The sequence below is a fragment of the Eremomyces bilateralis genome (assembly GCF_010015585.1).
Source record: "Eremomyces bilateralis CBS 781.70 unplaced genomic scaffold P152scaffold_3, whole genome shotgun sequence".
In the NCBI taxonomy this organism is placed as follows: Eukaryota; Fungi; Ascomycota; class Dothideomycetes; order Eremomycetales; family Eremomycetaceae; genus Eremomyces; species Eremomyces bilateralis.
Genome location: NW_022985069.1, coordinates 1,323,030 through 1,336,353, shown reverse-complemented (window position 1 = coordinate 1,336,353; position 13,324 = coordinate 1,323,030). Strand labels below are relative to the sequence as shown.

Genomic DNA, 13,324 nt, shown 5'->3' with positions numbered 1-13,324 from the left:
CAGCTGTTCCACTATAACCTATCTTTTCCACGGTTTGGCTTCAATCTTTTCCCTTAGAATGGTAGCACCAGCGCTTATGGACGCCCAAACTTCAACAGCAATTGCTGCAATCGTTATTGCTTCTCTTGCCTTCTTTATCGCCTTGGCTCAAGTTCTTCAGCAATATTTTCAAACAGGTCACTCAATTAGACTCTGTGATAGCGTGGTGTACGGTCCTTTACCAGGAAAAGGGAAACGGGTCTGGCAAAGGGATCAATGGCGCTTCCGCGTCATATATTCTATTCCACAGATTTGCCTGGACCCGAGCATATGGCCTAGTGAAGCACCTTCATACGCAGTTGGAGAACATAAGTTGGAGCTAATTGCGGAAAATACTAAAGAAGAGAAACAGCCGGATCCGTTGGAGCTGGAAGATTCATTAGTGGCGATACCAGTCCGGCATGAATGGTTCTCTACTACTTCAAGCCGTAGCCTGACTGTACCGAAGGCTTCTGCGACTCCAGCGCTGAAGGACATGAACGCCGGTGAGGCTTCCTGGGCATCTTTCATTCGTGCCACAGAGTCTGGATGCGGCGACAGCGTCAGATATGACGTGGTCACAGCCGACGCGGATAGGGTGCCCTCCGATCTGAACACTGTGCCAATGCTGGTCTCCATGCGCGAGATTATCATCATGGGTCTCATGGCCGAGATGGAAGTGACGAAATTTTCATTTTCGACAAGGCTGCTCGCGATGCAAGGCACTATCGGAAGCATTTCGTCTTCTCACCACCCTACTCTAGGACTAGTCTTGCACTTCGCACCAAGGCCGCTTCGTAATGGCAAACACCAGCGCGAGAGAGCGCTTACGCCTTCCCTTTGGAGAGGATATGTCTCTCGATGGTGGTTAGTGAGGACGTGGGATTCTGTGGCCGTCGCAGGGAAACACTATGATAGCCATCGCAGACGGACTTCGCGCAAGTTAGACAAGCGTTGGAGGCGTGATAACCTTAGGAACGCCGAATACGTAATCCATCATCCGAGCCATAGCGACGACCTGATATGGCATAGACCGGGAAAGGAACCTGACACCGCTTTTGTCCAACAGAACGATTTGGATCCGAAGCCAGTTCATAAGTCAACACCTTCAATCATCGAGGAAATGAAAGAAGCTGCGTGGGAGGAAACAAGCTACTCGATCCATGCTGAAGCAACAGTTCGTAGACATGAGCATGATGGTGTGTGGACTTTCTACCTTCCCAAGAAGGCGAAGGACAAGATAGCGCCTAGAAAGAGCATCCGGGCCACTGCATTATCTAACGAAGAGAATACCGCAAATGAGGAGCGCGAACAGCAGGGGAAGAACACCGCAAGAGAATGGACACAATATAAAGCACCTTTGAATGGACATAGACCCTCGGAGGCTGACATTCTAGGACCAAAAGTCTCCCAAGGGAACTTGTCCGAGAAGGTTCAAGAGATATATGAACCTGAACCTATCCAGAAGCTTGGTCGAAGAGCCACGGTCGAGGATGCAACTGATCAAGGCGAAGGTGACGGGGAGGAAGCAGACAACACGGGTCTGTCCCATTATACCCACTTTCAGATCCCCGCGGCTACGGATCGCTCCGACACTGGTGGTTTGGTTACAGACCAACGTCGTTCGGCTGCGGAAGCTCGACAAGCCGCTCGGGATGAGGCGTATCACCGCCAAAACCCCGACAAAACGATTGCCTCGAAAATATACGAGCGCGATGAAAAGCGGCAAAAGGTTCGGGAGAAGGCGCTAAAGAGGGAGCTACAGCGAAGGCGGCGGAATCGAGAACGAGAGGCTGACATTGGACTTCAAGATGTCTGTCCTTTCTGGTGGAGCCAAATCGATACCATCGATGGCCCGTGGGCAACCCCTTGGAAAAAGAATCTGGGGGTGCCCACGGAAGATGCGCTCGTGGGCGGAATCATGGTCGTCCTTGAAGCACTTCTCGGGTTTCTTGATGAAGATTCGCTCGTGTATGTCTATCCATATTCATGGCAAGGAGCGGCATTCCAACATGCTGTGAATTTCCTAACTGTCGAAAAGCGGTCGTCATGGCCTCCTTACGCAATCAATGGGCAAAGAGGTGTAATTGCAGATGGTGTATTGGAAGGGAGTCTTGTTTCCGCGTTTGCAAACCCAGTCCCAGTATTGGAGTTGCTGTGGAGTTACGAGTGGCAGATTGCTGATATTTACCTCTGGGACCACCCCCTTAGACTGCTAAACGCTGAGATTGTCCGCATCGATGCTTGGCTATCCTATGTTGGACGGCTGCCGGAGATCATCGACGGCAAAGGGCAGTTACTGGATAACGTTCCCGCACTGGTTCAGTTGCTGTCAGAGGAGTTCGAGCAGGACTTCATAACTTTAGACCAGTCGGCTGAAGGAGATGGGTACCAGGACATTCAAAGCTTGGTTGGAAATGTCCTGGATTTTTTTATTGAGGACGAGAATTTGAGTGAGCCGGAGCAGTTGTATCTCTTGGTTGCCCTGCTGAGGACATACAAGGTATGCCAGTGTATTCAAATGGGTGAAGACACTAAGCCATTAGAAGAGGTGATATTAAGGGACATCCAAGCATACATGGTGTAGGTTAGATAATGAATTTTTTGATATGAAATCACCCTGCCTGTTCCGCCGTTGCACCTGGATAGACGGTGTCCAACCAATATATCTTCAACAACGCTCTCAGTGATATATGAGCCATGAAAATTAATTTGACTTATAACCTAGCTTATGAAGAAGTATGGGAATCTTTTGACTACTCTCTGCCAATGTTCCCCTAGGTAGGGTATTACTGTCAAGATGGCAGAATCGTGACCGGTTTTGCCACAACGGCCGTTGATATTCGCGATTCTGCAAGGTTACACGTCTCAGTCGATGCTATATCATTAAAAATACGAAAAATGAACTAGAGTTAGTACACAGCATTGAATTATAATCTCGCTAGGAGTGAAGCAAAAAGGACGAAAAAGAAATCCGCTGAACCAGGATCGAACTGGTGACCTTTGGATACCATGCATGATCAACGAGGATCCGATATTACAGTCCACTGCGCTACCAACTGCGCCATCAGCGGCTTCATTGATGACAATTTTGAAAAATCTGTTTATAACCCAACTGAATTTTCACCCAACCAAGAAACCTCTATAAAAAGCTTGGAACAGCGTATGAGTGGCCATTAACTCGGCAATTCAACGGCATCAAATTATTTGCTCATCTAAGAAATGGATATCTTGTAATACAACTGGATTCTCGCATGCCGTCAAAAATTCTCTGTCCGGAACAATGCATCGTTTTGAAGAAAATACGAATTTCAGCATATCAATATCGTAATACGCATCAGATAAATAGCCCTCCAACCATTTAGTCGCCCTTTTTTGACCTCATCCTGTCCAAAAGCGGAAATAAATCGCTCGTGTCTTTGATGATGTTAATCAAATGGCAATAAAATTCCATGGGAGGTCCTAATACTACCATTTACATCACCCAAACCCGATCGCGGTGAGACGAAAGTCGATTAATCCATATATCGAACCCTGGACGCCCCTAGTGATCTTCTTGTAGCCCTTTGAAGGGGCCTGCTCAATTTGTGTACATGAGACATTGCAGACGAGGCTAGAGAAAGCTTGGGTAGGTCAAGAGGTCTAGCGATACAGCCACAAAGCTTTGCTTGGACTACTGCATTATATATCCATGTCATGAACTATCCGGAGTACCATCATTGGAGGAGGAGGGCAAAACGGGGAGCACCTGGTGAAGGAGCTAAATAAGAGAGCGGCGGGTTATTCATGGCGACCGGAAAGGTTGAACGCTTCAGTCCGATCTCTGCTCACCTTTGGCCCTACATATCGACCAGAATCCCCATCACGGTCTCATAATCCCCTCAAGAGCGAGACCCTCTACAGTCATCGACCATGCGTATCTCCATACTCCTTACCGTCCTCTCCCTGGGCCTTTACATCCACGCCCAGAACGGCACTGCCGCCGTCCTCACCAACGTGCTAGCCGGCCAAATCATCTCCGCCGTCGAAGCCCAAGCCGCCAGTATCTCGGTCCCCCAGAACATCGCCATCACCGACCCGGCGGGCCACCTCCTCGCGTTCAAGCGCATGGAGGGCGCGGCACTGGTGAGCATCGACGTCGCATTGAAGAAGGCGAAGACGGTTAGTTTGTTCGGGGGGCGGTTCGGGACCGACGACCTCACGAACCTGGTGACGGCTGGATCGGCGTTTCAGGGGTTGGAGCAGACGAATGGCGGGTTGGTGGTGATTGGAGGAGGGCTGCCAATTAAGGTGGGGGGAACGTTTGTGGGCGGACTGGGTGTTAGTGGAGGATTGGCGGCACAGGATGTGGAGTGTGCGGAGGCGGGAGTTGCGGCGGTTGTATAATTTGAGGGAGCTTGGCTGGAACAAGGAGCCGTGTGGGTAGGAAGGATGTCGTTAAAGAGTGATTTAAGCACGCTAATCATCAGACATCTGCTGTTGCCGCTCATCTCTTGCTGTTGACTATGCATTCGGATGATGCCCTACAGAATCTTGAGGATGATACCACCAACCCCATTGCTGTCACCGAGGCAGTACGCGTGATAGCTTGACGATAGCCTGTCACCAATGTCCTCCGAGCATGATCACTGCCGCTAATTATACAGAGTAAAGCCAAATAGTCCCGAACGCCATGCTCTTCTTGTGTCCAATGCAAATGGTTTACTGTCCCTTCTTGGCTTTGGCTTTGAGTGCCTTTCGTCGATTGCTGCGAATCATGACGATCGAAAGGAAGCTTCCCACGACCGCCGACCCGAGGAGGATGAGGATGACCGGAATCCGAATCGCCCACACTCGGGGTGGGAACAAGGAGTGGAGTTGATGGCCTTCATCGACAAAGGGCTGAGGCGGGAATCAGCGCCAACAGTTCCAAGAAAGACACGGCTCGCGTCCGAATCGCGCGATGAGATTCCCAGAGAAACGAAAGAAACGTACCATTAGAAGTGTCCATATCGTGTAGTAGAGAAAGACGGTGGTAGCTACAATGAGCATCGCAAGGCCAACAAGCCGGTCGAGCTGGACGTTTGGTTAGCAAAGTCGCGTGCGGAGTACTCAATTGTTGGACGCAACTCACCATGATTGCAGTCCAAGATTGTCAAGAAACGAGAGACAGTCAATACTTCTCACATTTACGATTGGAGCTGTATAATGTGGACAACAGATTCCAACGTGTGTACAGTCTACAAAGGGCTCCCGTCGCTCAACTGTGGCTCGAGTGAAGCTGTTAAAATAAAGTTGCTTAGTCATCCGATCTCCATAACTTTTCCTGCCCGTTCGCCTTCACAACTTCACATCTGCCAATCGACCCATCTACCAACTGCATCGCCCAAACAGCAAAGATGACTGAGATCCAGTCTGCGGTCAGGATTCCGACCCCTGAACCGAGAGACGCGTTCACCGAGCTTCCCACCGAGCTTCCCGTCTCTCGGAAACGACGCATCTCACCACCTGCGCGCTCGACTTCTCCCCACAGACGGCGAACCGCCTCACCCGCACGCGACCACGAACCGACGGAGAATGGCGGGCCCTCGAAACCAAACGAAGATGAAACGACGAATAGCGCGAGTGCGATTCGCGCTCAACTCAAAGCCATGCCGGTGACGGAGCAGCGCGCTGGCGGCGTGTATATTCCTCCGGCCAAACTGCGAGCCATGCAAGCGCAGCTCAGCGACAAGAACTCGGTGGAATATCAGCGGATGGCATGGGAGGCTTTGAAGAAATCGATCAACGGGTTGATCAACAAAGTCAACGTGTCGAATATCAAGTATATTGTGCCGGAGTTGTTTGGAGAGAACCTCATCCGCGGAAAGGGGTTGTTCTGCCGAAGCATCATGAAGGCGCAAGCTGCAAGTGTGGTATTCACGCCCATCTATGCAGGGCTTGTGGCCATTGTGAACACGAAGCTTCCGGAAGTTGGAGAGCTACTGGTACACAGATTGGTTTCGCAGTTCCGGAAAGGTTTCAAGCGGAACGACAAATCTGTTTGCCTCTCCAGCTCGACCTTTCTGGCGCACTTGGTCAACCAACAGGTTGTGCACGAAATATTGGCGGCGGAGATTCTAATGCTACTTCTTCAGAAACCGACCGACGACAGCGTGGAGATCGCTGTTGGACTCGCTCGAGAAGTTGGACACCACCTGGAGGAGATGAACTCGCAGATTGCGCTCATCGTGTACGATCGATTCCGGAATATCCTACACGAGGCAGATATCGAGAAGAGGACGCAATACATGATAGAGGTGTTATTCCAGGTCAGGAAGGATCGATACAAGGATAATCCCGCTGTCAGAGAGGAGCTGGATTTGGTTGAGGAAGATGATCAGATCACACATTCGGTGTCGCTGGATGAACCCAATTTGGAGACCAAGGATATGCTAAACGTGTTCAAAGCGGATCCAAACTACGAAGCGAATGAAGAAGAGTATCAGAAGCTCAAGGCCGTCATTCTTGGAGAAGGGTCAGACGACGAAGAAGATGAAGAAGGATCTGAAGTGAGCTCGGAAGATGAGGAGGAGGCCGCCAAGGACCGTGAGATGGAGATCAAGGATCAGACAAATGCAGATCTCATCAATCTGAGGAGGAAGATCTATCTGACCATGAAGTCGAGTGGCGGTTTCGAAGAATGTTGCCACAAGCTCATGCGAATCGATCTCCCCGCTGGCATGGAAGAAGAACTCCCCTCGATGATCATCGAATGCGCCTCTCAAGAACGCACTTACGACAAGTTCTACGGCCTCATCGGCGAGCGATTCTGCAAGCTCAACCGCCTCTGGATGGACCTCTTCGAGAACCAATTCGTCAAGTACTATGATACCATCCACCGCTACGAATCCGGGCGCCTGCGCATTGTCGCGCAATTTTTTGCTTACCTTCTCGCCTCCGACGCTATCGGCTGGCATGTCCTGTCAATCATTCATCTTAATCAAGAAGAGACCACCGCGTCGTCCCGTATCTTCATCAAGATCCTCTTCGAAGATTTGGTGCTGGGGATGGGCGTCAACAAGCTTTCCGAACGGCTCAAGGATGAGACGCTGCAAGAAAGCCTCGCGGGAATATTCCCGAAAGACAACCCCACGGATACTCGGTTTGCGGTCAACTACTTCACCGCGATCGGCATGGGCAAGATCACCGAACCTCTCCGAGATCATCTCAAAGCGGTCAACCTCGCCCAGCAGCAAGCTCTCGCCACGAAAGCGCGCAGTCCCTCCGTCTCCTCCGAATCCGACCGCTCGTTCCGAAGCCCCTCCCGCACTCCACCCCGGCGCGGCCGTGGACGCAGCCCTTCCTCAGAACCCGGCCGCGGTCGCACCCGATCTCGCACCTACAGCGACAGCCGCTCCCCTTCCCGAAGCATCTCACGCTCGCAAACGCCGCCGCGGCGCCGCCGCCGGTACACCCCCAGCATTTCCCGTTCCCGTTCTCGCTCTCGCTCTCCATCTGCATCGCGATCGCGCAGCCCTCCCCGCCGACATCGTCGAAGCCCGAGCTACTATACCGATGATAGTCGATCTCGCACACCACCGCGTCGCCGCACTGCGCGGAGGTATACCAGCTCGCCTTCCCGCAGCCCTTCGCCTGCCCCGAGGAGACGAGCGCGTAGCCCGTCATCGTCACCGAATGGTGGAAGTAGGAGACGAGCGTCGTCACTGGCACGACGGGGAAGGAGGGCGTATTCGAGCTCGAGGAGCCGCTCGCCGCCCAAGAGGGTGGGGAGGAGGAATACGTCGAGTCCGGAGGGGGATGGCAGGAGACCGAGTAGGGGCCGGACTGGGAGTCTGTCGCCGCCGCCGAGGAGGGGAAGAGGGAGAAGCGATTCGGGGGGTTCGAGAGGTAGGCCGCCGCCGCCGCCGCCGAGGGATAGGAGGCGTTGAATTCAGGAGGATTAATAGCAGGAATTTGATTTGAGAGAATGGACATCGAGGGGGATTCTCGAGGTTGGAGATTGGAGTCTACGGTCAAACAAAAACGTTGCTTGCCTATCTATGGGTTGGGATGAAGTTCGAAGAGGAAAAGGAGGCGTGGCATTGCAGCGTTGAGAGGGAAATTGACCTGGAAGTGAAGGAAATTCCACATGAAACGCGGTACCCATCCATCCAGATTGTGTATCAATAACATTTTACTATTGAATCGTTCAAGCGAAGCTCTAATTACATAGCGATTTGCCACGGTTGCGTCGAATGGGAAGAGAATTGTTCAACCGATCATATTCATGAAGCCATTGAATTGAAGCCGCTCGATCCACTTGTGCAGGTCGCTATCTGTAGCCTCCGAATTACCGCCTATGTTCAAACCGACCGCAGGCGAGATTGAGAGGCCCACACCGAAAGCCAGGCTGCGATCACTAGAATGCCGTCCGACTTGATCTACACATATTCCACATCCGAACCCCATCGCACGAAGAACACAAAAAACGCCGATGCTAAACTCGCTCATCACGAGGATATCACGATTCACGACGTGTACTTCCTCAACTATGATGATGGTCAGCCTTGATCCACCAAACCGCACAATCCAAATACTCACATCTAGCGTCAACGCCCTACTGCTATTCACCCCCTGATCCCGCATCACCCCCACCAACGCCTCACTCTCCTGAAACAGCCCCGCCTTCAACGAAATCACAATGAACTGCATCCCGGGCCCAGCATGGTCGCGGATATACTTGCTGATCTTCGCGACGTTGGCGTTGTCGAGGGCGGCGTCGACCTCGTCGAGCACGAAGAAAGGCGACGGCTGGAACGAGTGGATGGAGAAGAGCAGCGCCATGGCCGCCATGGTCTTCTCACCGCCGGAGAGCTGCTCCATGTCGCGGAAGCGCTTGAGGGGAGGCATGGCGTGGTATTTGATGCCTTGGAGGTAGGGTTCCTCGGGGTCTTCGGTGTCAAGGTAGCTGGGGTGCGTTAGGGGGTGGGTTGAAGCGTGGGGTGAGAGTCGCGATGGGACAGGAAGGAGGCAGTAGGGAGGGAAGTGGGGAAAAGGGAACTTACGCTTGCCCGCCTAGCGGAAGTGCCTGACTCCTCGTCAACTCCTTATACACCGGCCCAATCTGGTCCGAGATATGGCTGAACGCGCGGTTGAACAGCTCCAGGCGCCGGTCCTTGACGTCCTCGAAGTCGTCCTTTGCACGCTTGGCCGCCCGCCTCGCGGACTCGAAGTCCTTCTCGGTGCTCTTGAGCCGCGACTCGACTTCCTCGAGGCGGTCGGTGGCACGCATGTTGGGAGCCATTTTGTCGAGTTCGGTGGACATGGATTTGATTTTGTCGAGGAGGGATTGTTCGGTTTTGGGGGAGTCGTCCTAGATAGAGTTGGATCGTTAGCAAGGGCGCATCTAAGGGAATATGAAGGTGGAAGAGGGAATCAACGTGAAAAGAAGGCTGGAAATGGAACTCACCTCTTGCAGGTCCTCATCAAGCTCGTCAAAGTCAATCTCAATCCCATAATCTCTGATCTCCGCCCCGAGTCCGACCTCCCCATCCCGCGCACCATTCCCCTCATCGATATCCATCTCATCCTCATCCTCCACCGCCCCCCCGCCCGCCTGCAGGATATCATCCAGCGGCAGCGACTCCAGCGGCATCGACCCTTCCTCCAGCGGCAACCTCACCTCATCAATCTTACACTTCCGCAACAAGGCATACCGCCCCGACGCGTTCCGCTGGATCTCCGCCTCCAGATCCGCCACCCGCTTCAACGTGAGCTCCACGCTCTTCGTCTGCTCCGCCAGCTCCGCCCGCGCCCGTGCCGCCTCGCGCACTTTCTCTGCCTGCGTCTCCTTTAGGCTCGCCATCTGCTTGCCGAGCTTGTCCCGCGCCTTCTGCAGAGCCCGGATCTCCTTGTCGACCTGCGCCTTCGCGTGCTCGAATTCCGCGATCAGGTTCTCGTCGCGGCTGAGGGACGCGTGGAGGTTCTTCACGCGTTCGTCTAGGGACTGGAGGTCGACCGTCTCGAATTGGAGTTGGTTTTCCAGCCGGGTGCGCTGAGTGGAATACTCGAAGTTCTTCTGCGCCGCCTCTTGCTGCAGCGTGCCTTGCTGCGCTTCGTACACGCGGATGTTGTCGAATCCGAGCCGTTGGCAGAAAGCGGCGAACAGCTCGTCTTCGACGGCGGAGATCTTGTCCTGGTGCTGTTGCAAGCGTGCTTTCAGGTTCGACACGCTAGTGTCCTGCGCCTGGAATTTCGGACGCGTCTCTTTGAGCCGGTGTTTCGCGTCGGCAAGCTCTTTTTCTTTCGACGCGATGTTCCGCTTGTATGCCTTGGTTTCCCCGTTCAAGTATTCCAGCCGATGTTCCAAGCTCGACAGCTCATTGCTGATCTGCTCCTCCTCGCTGCGTCGCGGCTTCGGTAGCGACGCAATGTCCGCCAGGATCTTGTCTTTGGTCATCCGGAGGTTTTCGAGGTCTGCCTCCTCCCACCGCTTGGCGTTGCGGTCCTGCGGGCCGCGACCACCGGTCATGAGACCGCCTTTGTGGATCACGGTGCCGTCCAAGGTGACGGCTTTGGCATCGACGCGCTTATCGAAGCAGAGATAGCGGGCGGTGTCGAGGTCGTCGCAGACCATAGCGTTGCCGCATCCGTACATCATCGCGCGCTCATTCTTGTGGTCGTATTCGATCGTGTCGATGGCGAGACGCATCTTCTTGTGCATACCCTTCAGGCCGGGGTTGACCGTGTGGACGGTGATGGAGTCCAGCGGGAGGAAGGTCGCTTGACCCAGCCTCTGCTCGCGGAGATGCGCGATGCAATCCCGCGCGGTCTTCTCGGTATCGACGACCACGGAGCCAAAATGCCGTCCGAGCACGCTTGCCATGGCAGTTTCGTATTTCTTTTGCTTTGGCCGACAGAGCTCGTGGAGACGGCCTCGGACACCGGGGAAAATCCGCTTCAGATCTGCGACGATTTGCTTTGCACGCGCTTCTTTCTCGGACTCGTGCTTGCCATAGTCGGCATCCGCTAGGCGTCGCAGAATCCCCTGGAGTTTTTCTTCCAGTTCGGTTTGCAGGTTGGCACTGCGCACGCGTTCCGACGAGAGGTTGTTGTACTGTTTCTTCTTTCCGTCGATGTCGCGCTGCGCGGTTTTGGCTTGGGAGGCAAGGTCATGATGTCGTGTTTTGAGGTCGTCGATCTCCGACTCGAATCGACCGACTTGACCCTCGAGCTGCTCCACCTTTCCTCGAAGGCTATTGAGGGTCTCTTCATCCGTTTTGATCTGCCGTGTGATGATATCCACCTGTGTTTGTGCCTCCGCGGTGCGCTTCGTGACATCGCCGCGGATCTGATTGTACTGCTTCAAATCATCGCTCGACAGCTGCCGTCCCTGTTGTTGCTGGGTCGCTTGCCACTCCTCTTCCCATTTCTTCTGGGACTTCTGAACGGTTTCAAGCTGCTTCGTCATGTGGTCCACGCGTTGCGCACGGTTGTCTCGCTGCTTCGACACCTCCTCGATGCGAGTCTTGTAGCTGTCTAGCTGACGGGTCGAGATGCTGATCTTCTCATCGATCGGCACCAGATCATTCCGCTTTCCCTCGATATCTTTCTCCGCCTTCTTTATCTCTTTCTCAATCTTGGAGACTTCACGCGACGCTCTAGCTTGCTCACGTCGGGCAGTCTCCAGAGATTCCTCGAAACTTTGATTCTTGCGGCGAAATTCCTTGAGCTCTTCTTGTTGTCGCTGGATCTCTTCGGTGGACTCATCAATGACACGCTGGTAATGGAACAGCTTCCATAGGATATGCTGCACAACTGCTTCATCCCGGTCAGACGCCTTCTTGGCAAACTCATCTGCCTCCTGCTTCTCTTTCTGCCATTGTCGGATCTCCGAGTTGATGCCACGCCGCGTATGGAGCATATACCCTTGCTCCTCCGCAGCTTTATAGGCATCCGCCTTCAGGCGCTCATAGTCGGCCTTATACTCCAGACTGCCCGAAATCTGCTCGATCAGGCGCGTCAAATCCCGCGGATTCTGGTTCGCAATCGCCTCTACATCACCCTGGAATACCAGGAAATTGCGCGCCTTGATCAAGATGTTCTCCGTTTCCAGCGCCTCGTTGTACTGTTTCGCGGTGACGACTCGGTTGTTGATGCGATACTCGGATTGGCCTTGGGACGTGATGGATCGTTTCCATCGCTGTTCTTCCCCGGCGTCATCTTCGTAGACAGCCATCACCCACGCGCTAGTGGGATCATTCCGCTGGCTGCCTTCCGTCAACTGCTCGCCGTCGACGTCGCCGTTTGTGTGGCCATTGGTTTGGGCGCCGTTGGTCTCTGGGGCAGTCGCGGTGCCGTCCGCGTTGATCGTCGCGTGTTTTAGGACCCGGCCTCGGTAAATGAGGTCTTTGAGATGTGTTGAGCGCAGATGCGACGACTTGATTCCCAGGACGAAGGATATCGCGTCCATTCTAGATGATGGTCAGCATAGACACGTGTGAGCAAACGAGATATGCGAGCTATGAACGTACGAATTGGACTTTCCCGAGCCATTTGGACCGATGATCGAGGTGAAGTACGAGTCTCCGAATAGCATAACATGATGCCCTTTATAGGACTTGAAGTCTATATCTCTTAGTATCCGGAGGGGTCCAATGCAATGGGAAATGACTTACTGAAGAGCTCCAACCGGATGAGTTTCCCCATAGTTGCTGAGTTTCAATTCCCGCTTCTTTACATGCAGTGTTTACAGAGTTGCAATCATTGTATACGCCGATTTAAGCCGCGTTGACACGTCTGGACTCTTCACTGGTGATAGAAACGCGGCGCGTCGCAACTGTGGACATGGAGTAGCACTGGGGGAGCCAAGACCCTGAGGCGTTTATGTGGCGGTGCTATGGCATTTATGTGGCGGTGCACGTTTTGGCGGGATGGTCAGGTGCGCACATCACATGCAACATACCCACCTCAGGCACCAAGGCATCTCGTCCTATCACTGATCTCATCGCTAGCACGTTGTTGATGAATTCCAGACTTGCTCTCTACATCGAAGATTTATATAATCCCATCCTCCACATCCCCCCCTCACCTCATGAGAACGTCTTCCTTGGGGGATCCTACTGCCCGATCTACTGCTACTATTCTCCCTATATATACAACTTTGCTGCCTATCATGCGCCTCCTTAGTTAATCGCACCCTACGAGATTCTACCCCTGGTGGGCGTCTGCGCGTGTGACCGCATCTTCACCTGATATTTGGAGTCGATATAGATTGTAGTCGTTTATACTAGCACTCACATTGTCTCCTCCTCTTTCTTCCGCGTTCCTCAATATCTTGTTTACC

The 13,324-nt window shown here is 53.3% G+C and overlaps 5 protein-coding genes and 1 non-coding gene across 6 annotated transcripts; 3 read left to right on the top strand and 3 right to left on the bottom strand.

Moving 5' to 3' along the window:
* Window positions 1-58: 58 nt before the first annotated feature.
* P152DRAFT_446800 (uncharacterized protein) lies at window positions 59-2,605 on the top strand (the record flags this gene model as incomplete). Its single annotated transcript, XM_033677946.1, has 1 exon — window positions 59-2,605. One exon carries the CDS (start codon window positions 59-61, stop codon window positions 2,603-2,605), a length of 2,547 nt encoding a protein of 848 aa, XP_033537412.1.
* A 386-nt stretch (window positions 2,606-2,991) lies between these two features.
* On the bottom strand, window positions 2,992-3,092 carry P152DRAFT_t16. Its single transcript has one exon. It is a non-coding gene; the product is annotated as a tRNA-Tyr (tRNA).
* Window positions 3,093-4,020: 928 nt separating this feature from the next.
* Window positions 4,021-4,398, top strand: P152DRAFT_371439 (DUF336-domain-containing protein; the record flags this gene model as incomplete). The annotated part of the gene is made up of 1 exon (XM_033675520.1): window positions 4,021-4,398. A coding segment is annotated over one exon (378 nt), but the record flags the coding sequence as incomplete, so codon positions are not given.
* P152DRAFT_455493 (dolichol phosphate-mannose biosynthesis regulatory) lies at window positions 4,387-5,246 on the bottom strand. The gene is made up of 3 exons (XM_033678802.1): window positions 5,132-5,246; window positions 4,993-5,073; window positions 4,387-4,899 (listed from the first exon to the last, which is right to left on the bottom strand). The coding sequence occupies exons 1-3, from the start codon at window positions 5,132-5,134 to the stop codon at window positions 4,720-4,722; spliced, it is 264 nt and encodes an 87-aa protein (XP_033537410.1). The 5' UTR covers window positions 5,135-5,246; the 3' UTR covers window positions 4,387-4,719.
* Window positions 5,247-5,433: 187 nt separating this feature from the next.
* On the top strand, window positions 5,434-8,263 carry P152DRAFT_455492 (MIF4G-domain-containing protein). Its single transcript, XM_033678801.1, has one exon. The coding sequence runs from the start codon at window positions 5,649-5,651 to the stop codon at window positions 7,926-7,928; it is 2,280 nt and encodes a 759-aa protein (XP_033537409.1). The 5' UTR covers window positions 5,434-5,648; the 3' UTR covers window positions 7,929-8,263.
* Window positions 8,184-12,811, bottom strand: P152DRAFT_430060 (cohesin complex subunit). The gene is made up of 6 exons (XM_033677380.1): window positions 12,657-12,811; window positions 12,513-12,606; window positions 9,449-12,452; window positions 9,045-9,352; window positions 8,581-8,947; window positions 8,184-8,528 (listed from the first exon to the last, which is right to left on the bottom strand). The coding sequence occupies exons 1-6, from the start codon at window positions 12,685-12,687 to the stop codon at window positions 8,508-8,510; spliced, it is 3,825 nt and encodes a 1,274-aa protein (XP_033537408.1). The 5' UTR covers window positions 12,688-12,811; the 3' UTR covers window positions 8,184-8,507.
* Window positions 12,812-13,324: the final 513 nt, after the last annotated feature.

Bases quoted from the DNA above. Each gene is read 5' to 3' on its own strand.
- P152DRAFT_455492 (XM_033678801.1), top strand. From the start codon at position 5,649: ATGCCGGTGACGGAGCAGCGCGCTGGCGGCGTGTATATTCCTCCGGCC.
- P152DRAFT_430060 (XM_033677380.1), bottom strand. From the start codon at position 12,687: ATGGGGAAACTCATCCGGTTGGAGCTCTTCA. The intron at 12,607-12,656 runs GTAAGTCATTTC...TAAGAGATATAG, and splicing joins CATCCGGTTGGAGCTCTTCA to ACTTCAAGTCCTATAAAGGG. The intron at 8,948-9,044 runs GTAAGTTCCCTT...AACGCACCCCAG, and splicing joins CTTCCGCTAGGCGGGCAAGC to CTACCTTGACACCGAAGACC.
- P152DRAFT_455493 (XM_033678802.1), bottom strand. The intron at 4,900-4,992 runs GTACGTTTCTTT...TTCCCGCCTCAG, and splicing joins CGATATGGACACTTCTAATG to CCCTTTGTCGATGAAGGCCA.